General features: G+C 33.6%; 1 protein-coding gene across 1 annotated transcript in view; it reads right to left on the bottom strand.

Moving 5' to 3' along the window:
- Positions 1-6,736: 6,736 nt before the first annotated feature.
- The window catches only part of Lrriq3 (leucine rich repeats and IQ motif containing 3), a 146,953-nt gene continuing 141,648 nt past the window's right edge, over positions 6,737-12,041 (bottom strand). The window contains exon 8 of the mRNA XM_063258272.1: positions 6,737-7,379. Within this exon, the coding sequence (XP_063114342.1) occupies positions 7,244-7,379 (136 nt within the window). The 3' untranslated portion in view covers positions 6,737-7,243. The remainder of the gene's footprint in view (positions 7,380-12,041) is intronic.

Raw genomic sequence — 12,041 nt, 5'->3', positions numbered from 1 at the left:
AACTTCCAAAACATAGAAGAGATTACAAATATTTCGGTACAGAGAGAACGAGTCAGATTATCTAAGATTAATTTCAACCAAGTCTACCCCAACACAGTGAAATCAAACTGTTAGAAGATGTCCATCAACAGATGAACAGATAAGGAAAATGTGGCATTTATACACAATGCAATGCCACAATGCCAGAAAGCAGGATAAACTTGAGTCATTGGTAGGGAAATAGATGTTCCTCAAGACCATCATGTTAAGTGATATCAATAAAATGTTTAACTATCACATGGTTCTCTAATATAAGAAATCCAAAATATAAATAAGGTGCAAAATAAAATAAAAACAGATAATAGAAAGTAGGAAGTTATCTCCTGTCTTAGTTATGGTCTCATTGCTGGGATGAAATATTTGACAGCAAATGAAAGTTTTATTTTAACTCACAGTTTGTAGAGGTTTCAGTCCATCATCATCTGATTCCAAGGCGAGGCAGAGGGGTATCACAGAGAATAGTTCACACGGTGGCAGGAAAGAGTCGGAGTGTATCAAAGCCACAGTCATGAGCCTTCATTTCCCTTTTATCCATCCAGGCTACAAACTCTTCAGGTCGTGTTACCCACATTCAGGTGGGGTTCCCCACCATCCAGCCCAGAACCAGGCTAAGCCAATCACTTGACTGATTTAACTATCACAGCTTTAATCCACAGTCACACACCCTAGACCTAGTCACCTCCTCAAAGCCCCATCTACATGCCTGTGAAGCTTTGGGGGCTCCTCTAGATAGAAGCCGTAGTAGACCTTTTGCGAAATGGAAAGGGACTGAGATATGGAGGGACAGGAGGGGGAGAGGAAGGAAAGAGGACACAGAAAGGAACCGAGATGTGTTATGCACAAGTACCAACTCCCCACAAGGAATGTAATGAGCATATACGGCTAACATGGACTAATAACAATTAAAATATAAAAAAAAGAAAGATGAGAATATTTCCAAGGCAGCAAAAATGCAAAGGTAAAAAAAAAGGATAATTTCAAATGGACAGAAGAAAAAATTCATTTGATATAAATTATCATCTCCTTATGATACAAAGTCTGATATAAAAGAGATACCCCCAAATATAATAAAAATAGTGTATAATAAGTCCAGCACATCATACCAGAGGATAAAAAATCTAAAGCTTAATGCTTCATACATTCTGGAACAAAACAACTTTTCCACTCTTATTCAGTATGGTACTGGAAGTAATAGCCAGAAAAATCAGCCAGGAGAAAGATATAAAGGGTATCTAAATTAAAAAGGAAAAAGTTAGATTATCACTGCTTGCAAATAATATGATGTTACATACAGAAAACTCCAAACTCCACCAAAAATGAATAGAATAAATGCAAAGCTGCAGCATAAAAAATCAATATAGAAAATCAGTATGACATATTGAAAAGGGTATATTTTCTAAAATCGAAATCAGGAAAGCAATCTCGCTTACAATATCTACAAAAATAAATCAGAATACTTAGAAACAAATTTAACAAAGGAAGTAAAAATCTCAACTATGAAAATTATAAAACATTTATAAAACAAAAAGGATACAAAGAAAAGACAACCCATATTCTTTGATTAGAAGAATCATATTGTTTATGTTCACACTATCTAAGATAGTCTATGGATACAGTGCAAACCTTACCAAAAATGCTAATGGCATTTTTCACATAAATGAAAAGAAAAAAACTCCTAAAAATTATATGGAACCAAAAGAAAAAAAGAAACAAGCAAATCTAAGTATTCAATGCAAAGCTGAATAAAACCAATAAGAAAAATGTTACTATATTTCAAACTTCAAAATATCTTACAGTGCGATAGCCATGAAAACAACATGGACTGGCATAAAAATAGACACACAGATCAATGAAACAATAGACAGCTGAAAGAGAGCCAGTGCATCTATAGTCAACTGGTATTTAGCGCTAAAACATGCATTAAAGAAAGAATAGTCCTTTCAATAAATGATGCTCACAAAATTGATATTCCCATGTAGAAGAATGAGAGAAGATGGATATCTCCCATTATATATAAATTTGAACTCAAAACAGACTGACAACTTAAATGTGAGACCTACCACTATGAATCTACATGAATGAAATCATTATTCTAATGGGCAAATATTTTGGGAGGTAAGACTTCAAAAACTCCCAAGAAACAAAAGCAAAAATGAATAGGCACGTAGAAAACAAAAGCTTCTATATGGCAAAGGAAACAACCAACATAGTGAAAAGCTGACCCACATAGCAGGAGAAGATATTTATGAACTATTCATCCTCAAGGGTTAATATTTCCAAAATACAAAGAGCTCAATTCAACAGAAATACATTCAAGTTAAGAATGAGCGATGGATCTAAATGGACATTTCTTAGAAGACATACAAATGGCAAAGAGATACGTAAAACTGCTAACCACCACTAATTATCAAATAATTATCAAACAAGGCTGGGGATTTATCTCTGTGGAATAAGTGCCTTCTTGGAAATGTGAGGCATGAGTTTGATCACTGGTACCAGAAAAAAAAAACAAAAAAACAAAAAAAACAAAGCCACAAGGAGATATTACCTTATCCCAGTAAGCTGGGCATTTTCAGTATGCATTATTATCTTCCGTAATTCCAAGACCATTCCTCTTGATAAATAAATTAGAAATTAAAAAACAAAAAAACATTTACTTCCCATAGAGTGCAAGATCAAGCATATCAATAAAGCACCAGGTGAATTTCACAGGAAAATGTCCTCTCTCCAGAACTTGTGAAAACACTTTTGCCTTTATACTAAAGTAACATACTTTGAACTAAATGATAACGATGACATAGTAGGGCCTAAGTGCTTTTCATAATTTTCTCAACTGCAAATTTAAAGGAGCTGAAATTATATAGAACCTAGTAACTTTCTGTGGGACACATTAGTGAAGCAGCAAAGGATTTTGATCTAAAGCCTATGCTTTTCATCACTGCTTTCTGTTACTGTAAAACATCACATACTAGACCACTACATTGATAATTGGATGCTTAGTTCAAAGGGAGAAAAGCACAAGAAAAAGTTGACAGTCTATTTCTGTTACCTTCCAGGATGAACTCTTGTTCCCACAACACCTGGAGGCTTGCTCAGGACCACAGTGGTCACTGCTTCTCCTAAGGATGCTTTGGGAAGAAATGAAGTTTCTCTAGCAAGAGTATCTCACTCTTCAAATGGGGAGGTCACTGAGGCCACAGTATGTTATTTCCGTGTCTCTAATCTAGTTTCAGTCACTTCCTTTTTTTAGTGTAGCTGGTCACTGTCTTTCTGTTAACTTTGGCTTTGGGATGGGGAGTTTCTTTTGTAAATCAATTTTATCCTGACATTATATGCATGTTGTTTTCATGGTGACTTATTTGAAAATATTTCAACATCATTAATATTTTAAATAGAATTATACTAATCTACAGCAAATCTCTTTAGCATTGTTTTATTATAATAAGGTTATAGTACAAGTTTATTCAAGAAATTTGTTGCTTAAAATTTTCATTGGGGAGGTTATTGTAAGACAGAAGCTAGAACATTTTCACAGATAAGGTATAACAAACTGCAAGACCAATTCCCTATGCAAAAGGTTCAGTAAAGGTGACAAGCTGCTTTGTAAATGAAACTTTATTGCAAAGTAGCTACACTGATTCGTTTACATTGCATTTGTGGCTGAATTTGTCCTACAGTAGCAAACAGTAATTGAGAATTGGCTATAAGATCCATAAGCCTATATTTACTATCTAGTTCTGAGAGAAAAAGTTCACCTCTCCTTGATCTGCACTATCAGTAGAACTGGTTGTTCTTATTTTGATCCTCAGTACTGGTTTCCTCACTAAGCAAGAATGCTAGTACCACACATGTTGAGTTTTTGTGATTGCAGTACATAACGTATATCTGGTAACAAGATCTCCATTGATTAAATCACTATTAACTGCTAGTCTAATGTAATTGATGGAGTTGTCACGACCTTAATATAAGTGAAATTTACTTAGGATTTTGTAAATCCCAATCAAATGTACTAGATCATACTCTAAGCAATAATATAGGGATGCAGCTTCTTTCCTTCTACTGGCTACTGGCTTGGTGGTCATTAAGATATTTCCTACAATGGACAAAGTAAATGAAAGACTGGGAGTCAGCATACAGGACATCCCTGGATGGGCTGCCCATCACTCTGACCAAGTTTCCATCATTTAGAATCAATGATGTGCTTCAATTAACTGCAAGCAAAGGTGGTACATAGTCTATCTGTGCCCTGAAGAAAGAGAAAAGCAATGGGTGAAATGCTAGCCAGATTCCAGCAGGGACCTTCTGTTAGAACTGACGGGGTGCAATGTTTAGTACAATAGCATGAGGTGCTTGAAGGGACTGAAAGATACCTCCAGAGCTTTTAATACCAGAAACCATGCAGATCATTACACATCTATGAATGTTAAAAGATATAGAAGGTGAAGCAAGATGTGGGAAGGCAGGAAAATAAGAATATATAAATTCCATTTTAGAGAATGATATTAAAAATATTTCAGATCTTCAACCTAGTGATTTCTACCTTGTATCTAGGAAATACAGGAGATACAGCCAGACTGAAGTTGTAACCTAGAGATACAGAATTTGGATTCAAACATGAAAAGTAAAAGGCAATGAATGGCATGAGGCTGGTTAACAACTGTACATAAGTAAGGGATATAAACAGGAGAAAAAGCTCAGAGTATAAGATCTGCTTTAGTATGAAGCATAGAGACACAGATGAGAAAGATATCCTTTGCCTTCAAGAAGCTTACTGTGGGGTTAAGAGTGAAGGAAAACAGTGTTTGATTATAGTGTGATAAAATCTATAAAACATTTACAGCATGGATTGGAGAACAGAGAAAGGGCAGGGAGCATTAGGTAAATGCATTGACCAAGTAACTTATTTCACATGTATCATATGAACAAGCTTAGCATTCCTTGGTGATTCTTCTCAAATCTCACATAAGTGACCAATATGTTCTCTTAGAATAGCACAGAAAAGGGGCTGAGGATTTAGCTCAGCGGCATAAGTGCCTGCCTTGCAAGCAGGCAGTTGTGAGTTTGATTCCTGGTACTGGTAAAAATGCAAAAAAAAAAAAAAAAAAGAATAGCACAGAAAAGTTGATTTTCACCACCACTACCTTTATGAAATGATTAATTTGTGGACAATACTGTGCTGCTCTATGTATGTGTTTTCTTATTTAAATTTCATAACATTATCAAATATGGGTTATTATTTCTATGAAAATTTCCTAAATATATTCATTATTTCCAAAAGTAAAATAGAAATATTGAATTGAATAGAAGCTTTCTATTGAATAATAGAAAGCTTAACCTAACTCACCATGACAAACTGAAGTTTCTCATGCTTCGTATCACTGAACAGTATCGTCTATTCTTTTTTGCAGAATAATTAGAAATACCAATATGACTTGTTCAGGTTTCAACTAATTAGCATGCCAGTGCAATGAATTTAATGGACACTATTATTTATAGGAAATTAGAAAAATAACACAAGCATTTGATTTCAATCCAGCACAGAATCACAAATGAACAATCAATGTTGTGAAATATTCACTTTTTAGAAATTTACCATAAATAACATTTTAAAAAATTTAAAGTAAAAGAAACATTAAAAGTGTACATATACAACTGGTGAGTATTAAAGAGAACTTTTTTGTGTCTTTTTGAGGCAGGATCTCACTATACAGTTCAGGCTGGACTTGAACTCACTCTGTAGCCCAGGCTGGCCTCACACTCATGGCAATCTTCCTGCCTCAGCCTCCAAATCGCTGGGATTAGAGGCATGCACCACCTTGCCTGGCCTTAAAGACAATTTTTGAACGGCATTAATTATATTTTATGAAGTGAATGATGATACAACTATAGAAAAGTACATGACTAAAACCTCAGTGGATGCTTAAGCTTTAAAAATGATTACAGTAAAAATATTTTGGCATTTCTCTCCCCACAAAATAACCCTCCTTGCTTCAATCACATCGCATAAGTCTTACTGCTTTGTGAAGTAGTTCTGGAAGTCCTGCCTCATGTCTTTTGTTCCAACATCCTGGTTTTTTCAATGTCATGAATTGACCCAGTACTTAGTTCTCGTGGTCACTGTGACTTTATAGAAGAGCCGGAAGTCACATGGTGTCATCCTGAGTGAACGAGGCTGACGATGTTAGATATTTTTCTGAGCCTGCTTTTCTGGTGGGGGGCACCTGACAGATATTCACCCTAGTTTTGGTCACGCTTACTAAACACACTTCCTAAAGAAGGCTGCCAGAACTGCTGCAGAAAGTGACAAGAATGATGAGATCAGTGTGTCCAAAACAATGAAAAGCGTTTTGAAGGGAATTAATGGCACTGTGCTTTTTATGTATTAATTTTTTAAATGTACACATTAGCTGCACATATTGATCATACTGCCTAGTAGAAAAACTATTGAAAATTAACACAAATTCTGTATCTTTTTAATATTTTTTAATTCTTCAAATTCTCTACTGTATTAAGTAAATCAGTTTTTTGTACTTCAGAGTCACAAATACAAGTTATATGGATTTTCTCTTATTTCTCTTTGACTCTTCTCTTTCTCTATCTGTAATAAAAAGGCAAACACATAAAAGTAAAAATAAAAATAATCTTACAATCTACAAGGAAGGTAATAAGAATGTTTGGATAGTTTGTATTGTCTGTATTTTTTTAAAAAACATGAATCTTTAATGCAATGTTTAGAACTTTATTTTGAGAAAAAGTTGGAAATAGTTTTAATAAAACAAACAGAAAATATAATTAAATAGATATGAAAGATAGTGATGAAAAGATTCAAAATATGAGATGTCTCAAAAGTCAGGAATAGTGGCAGAGTGAATTCCTTCACTGAGAAGATATGGAAAACAATATTAGCAGTATCTGTACTAGCATTGCCTGCAACAAATGTAATCAGTTTTACTTGTTCCTTAGGAATCTGGATATTTAAGTCACCACTGGGAGACACTAACTCTACTTTATTTAAATTACGACCAACATAAGAAATAGTTTATCCTTTGTATTTTAGAAGATTTATATGCAAACACATGTTGTGATGTAGCATATTTCCTTTAGAGTATTAATTTCTAGTCCTTCTTCTAAAAGTAATTGCTAACATTGAAGATGACCACTGGACGTTACTTGGCAATGGTTCGTTTTGTTATTTTGCTGGGAATTAAGATGCCAGATTTTTTTTTTTCACAGTTGCAACTTTTGCTTTAGCGTCTTCAAGTCTTTCAGAGGCTTTATAAAAAGCCATCATCTCAAGGACAAACTTTTCTTCACAGTGTCTTTCATGTATTTTTTGAGCCCTGTGGGGAAAAGAGCAAGGTGGTGGTTTTAGGCGATTGAAATAATGACAAGTAAATTATTAGAAATGACAATTGGATTTCATCAAAACACATTACAGTCATAAAAGGGAAGAACTCCATTTATAGAATTTTATGTCATTAAAAATATTCATATTGACTAATATTTGTTAACATTTGATTGCCTGAAATGAAAAATTCTTACAAATTATCTCCAAAGGCATCAAACAGCCTATGTTATAATTTACAGAATTTCTAAGTAAGCTTCACTAAATCCAGGCTTCTAGGACCCTGTGATGGGTGGAGTCCTCAAAATTCTTGTTAAACCCCATCCCCAGTAGTTTAGATTGTATCTGCATATGGAAAAAGGGCTTTTTAGATGTTAGTAAGTTTCAAGTTAGTACAAGTCACATGGATAGGTTCTGACCCAATACAGTGTTCTTAGAAGAGTAGGTGACATCATGATGGGCACCACAGAGGATTGCCTAGCATTTAATGATCATTCAGTGGAAGCTACTGCCATTATGAGTCTAGAGCTGAAGGCTGCAGGCATTTTTGAATGTGTAGTAAACCAGAATTAATAGTAAAAAGGATACGCATACCATAAAGGGTACTAGTTAAGGCTAAAGAGTGTATTTAATTAACCATCCTTACAAATACAGGTTATACATTACGGTAAAGAATTCCCTAATGGCATTTAAAAGTGAGAAATAATAATAAATTATATTTCTACCTCCCAACATCAGGTGATTAGAAAAATGAAATTATATTATACTTTGAATAAGAACAGAGGATGATAAAATACATAGAATTCAGTGTAACAAGAGGAAAAAAGATATCCAAGGCCCATATCTGAAGATAAGAAAATATCACTGATGGAAATTTAAAAAGCCTAAATTAGAGGATAGTTGTAACAGTCAATGTTATTAAGTTTTGATTCTTCCCAAATTTTTAACTAGATTCAAAATAATGCCCATCTATATGGCAAGAGAATTTTGGTAGAAACTAACATTTATTTTTGTTGTAAATATATATTACATTTTAGACTTATTTAACTTAGATCTATTTAGAATTCATTCAATTAAAATGTTTTGAATTTATTAAGTTGTGATTTGATATGAAAATTCAATGCAACTGCAAACCAAAGCAACCTAGTAACAACCACAGTAAACTTGAATAAAGACAAAATTGAAATTTCCCTTTTCTCTTCTCTAGTATGACAGATTACTATAAGCGTGCTTGCTTACAACAGCATTAAAGTATCTCATGGTTGCCCTGAGTCAGAAGTCTGGGCTGGGATGGTCAGCTAAATCACGTGCACGGTTCCCAGAAGAGTAAAATCAACATCTCATCCACGGCTTTGGCTCCACGTAGGCCTGAAGTCCTCCTCCAAGATCTCTGTCTTCAAAATTCATTTTCTTCCCATACATTTATATGCCCCCTCCATTTTCACTTCAGCAAGTAATGTCAAATACTTCTCACTCTTTGAATCTATCTGGCTTTCTCTTTTGCTTCTGGATTTAAAGTCTCATGTGATTACACACTGCCCACCTGGATAATCCAGTAATCTCCTGATTTTAATAAGGATTTACTGAAATTCTTAATAACATATGCAGAGTCCTCTATACCAGCACATCCACAGGTGTGGTATTTCAACATATAGTCCTGGGGATTGGAATATGCTATCCCCCTTCTTGGGAGTCATTATATGAAATAATACAGGAGTCTTCTATTGTTTGATTTTAAGGATTATTAAGAGCATACGTAGAGAGAATATTCACTTTTAACAATGGAAACCTAATCTCTTCTACATAGAAGAGAAGGTAGGATAAAAATCCATGATTTTAAAGAATTTTATAGAAATTGATACTATGAATTTAGTGCATTCAAAATTGGAGGCCTAGAATTCCTTCGGGAAACGAAGTGGTATGCTAAGGACAGGCCACATGTGAGTTTGCAAAGGAAGCTCTACATAGTTGGGGAAAGTCGGAAATTGCTCTTGCAAATAATGGAGACACGCAGAAGTGACTGGAGGAACAGGGACAGTTATAGTTCATAAAATTAACATTACCATCAATTCTTATTATTGCTGGTCAATTTACTGTCATAAAAACTAAACTGATTGCATTATTTCTATAACATTCTTCTAAACTAGACTTGCATTTTGATACACTAGGCTAGCTTTCATTGCCTCTTCCAAAATATATTTTTAATAAAATATACAAAATTATTTACAAAAGTTACATATACATGTATGTCTGCACTGAGAAAAAATAAGTTTAAATTTGTGGCAAACTAATATATTTTTCATTCTTAAGAAAATATTGCTTATATCTAGGGAAGGCAAATGTTTTCTTATTTAAAATTTTCCTAGTTGAGCACGTCAACACAAGTCTGTAACAAAAGTTTGACACAGGAGCAAAGCAACTCAAGGCCAGGATGGGCAACCCTACTGAGACGTTCTGTTAAACAAACAAACAAACAAAAAACACAAAAAGAGCTGGGAGAAATGTTCAGGTGTACAGTAGTTGCTTAGCATGTGCAAGACTCCAAATTCAGTCTCCAGCCTTATCAAAAAATATACAAAAAAACTTCCAAAATACTTTTGTATTATATTTGCTGATCATAATTAACTTTCTAAAGAAATAAGTGGCTATAAAGGTCTGTAAGTATTCTAATACAAATCCCAAAACTATGTATGTACATTGCCATATATATATATATATATATATATATATATATATATATATATATTTAATGATTAGATAGATAGGTAAGCCACTTAAAGTACCACTGGTATAAAATCGTTGTTGATTAGCTTCAAAATATGAAAACATGTGTGAAAGATTTTGAAAGGGTAAAAAGAAATTGCTTGGGGTTCTGTCTAGCATACAATTCAAAGCTGTCAGTGCCCTTCAATCTCTTTGAGCTAGTTTACTACTCTGTAAATTGAACAAACTGTGAATAATGTGATTCTTTGAAAATAAAAATATAAGCATATTTTGTCCAATGAATGCATTATTTTCCATTTGATATTGACTAGCTCTGATTATACTTGTGAATTTATTTTGGTATTCTTTATTTTCTACATATTCATATATTCATACTCCAAATTCCCACTTGGACTAATTGTAACATTTTATTTTATTTTCTATTACTGGAGCAAATAGAAATTTTGGGTGTGCAAGTGTTATATTTGTGTGAGCCACATATTTTAATTTCCTAAAATATTCCTTGATAGCTACTCTAATTTAAGTTAACAGCATATAGACTGAAATATTTGAGTCAATTTTCTTTGAGCTTCTATTTCACTAAGTTTAGTTTAAATCCAACAGTCTTCAGCATTTTGCATTTGTCTGAGACAGATGGTCCAAAGTTTGTCCTGGGGATTATTTTCTGACCTATGTCTTGAAGGTTTCATGGTAAACCACATCTTTGAAGTTCACCGTGTCTTTCTATAGGATTCCTAGTAGTCTTTGCCATGAGACTGTCCATTGAGACTTAGTGACTTTTTCTAGTGAAGTTCATGATTCTCAAGGAAATATGCTTTTAACTACTCTCCTGTATAACGCTTCCGCTACAAAAATATTTATCATCTCATTTTCCTCCTCACACTTTACCTATCCTAAACTTTCCAAACATGCTCATGCTGTTCCCCCTACCTGTAGTGGTCTCTCACCATCTTTACTTTCCCCAAATATAAAGTTAGTTGTACTTTTTCTTTTGCTTTTGGTGAGCTCAAATGTATACTTATATTTGCCACTGGACTGTGAATTCTTTTTTAAAAATTTTTATTTAAAGGAAAAAAATCAAAACAGTATAAGGGTACAAGTAGTACAGAATTTGAAAAAAAAAACAGTAAGAAATCACTAGTTAATAGGTTACATATTGTCATCTTAGAAATAATTGTTCAAGTTACAGGATTAAAGCATACAAAGTGGACATTCAAACAGTGATACTGCAAACAGTTGTGTTCAATGATCCAACAAAAACTTAGTAATATGGTCATCTATCTTACACACCTAAACACACTTGCAGTTGTGTCCTTTCGAGCACTTTATTTTCCTCTCTTTTTTTACAAAAACATTTACACAATTTGGGTTTTATTACTCCCATAGTTCTTATTACTTTCTTTGGAAGAGAATAAAACCAAATATGACAAAACAAAGCAGTCAGTCAAAACAAAGGATGGACATACATAGTACATGATGTAAAAACAGAATACAAGGTTATCAACAATGGTTACCATAACGCTTCTTGCTACCTTAAAAAGAATTGCCTATATCGTTAGGTAAAATAAAATTGAACAAAACAGTACAGAACAAGACCAATAAAACATAAACATTGGAGACATTACAGGACTTCAAAAGAAGATACTAGTCAAACCAGACGGGCGTCATAGTGAATCTTATTGCGTTCAAAGTAGCTGCCTATACTCTCAAATTTGATACTATCAAACATAACAGAACAGAGTAAATCACTCAAAACAAGAGGGTGGGGAGCAACACAAGGCTTCAAATCAAGTTAACAGGAAATCAAAAAAGTTACTATAATATATCCTGCTAATTTTTTAAAATTTTTCACTTAATTAAAAAAATAAATATTTTTTAAATGGGGGAGATTGAGATAAAAGAGGACATAACAACATAACAAAAACAAGATGAT

The sequence above is a fragment of the Cavia porcellus genome, unplaced genomic scaffold, assembly GCF_034190915.1.
Source record: "Cavia porcellus strain 051 isolate PalLab524CR breed Dunkin Hartley unplaced genomic scaffold, mCavPor4.1 scaffold_1, whole genome shotgun sequence".
Taxonomy (NCBI): Eukaryota; Metazoa; Chordata; class Mammalia; order Rodentia; family Caviidae; genus Cavia; species Cavia porcellus.
Note: the sequence above shows the minus strand (reverse complement) of the source record. Positions and strands in the feature narration are given on the sequence as shown.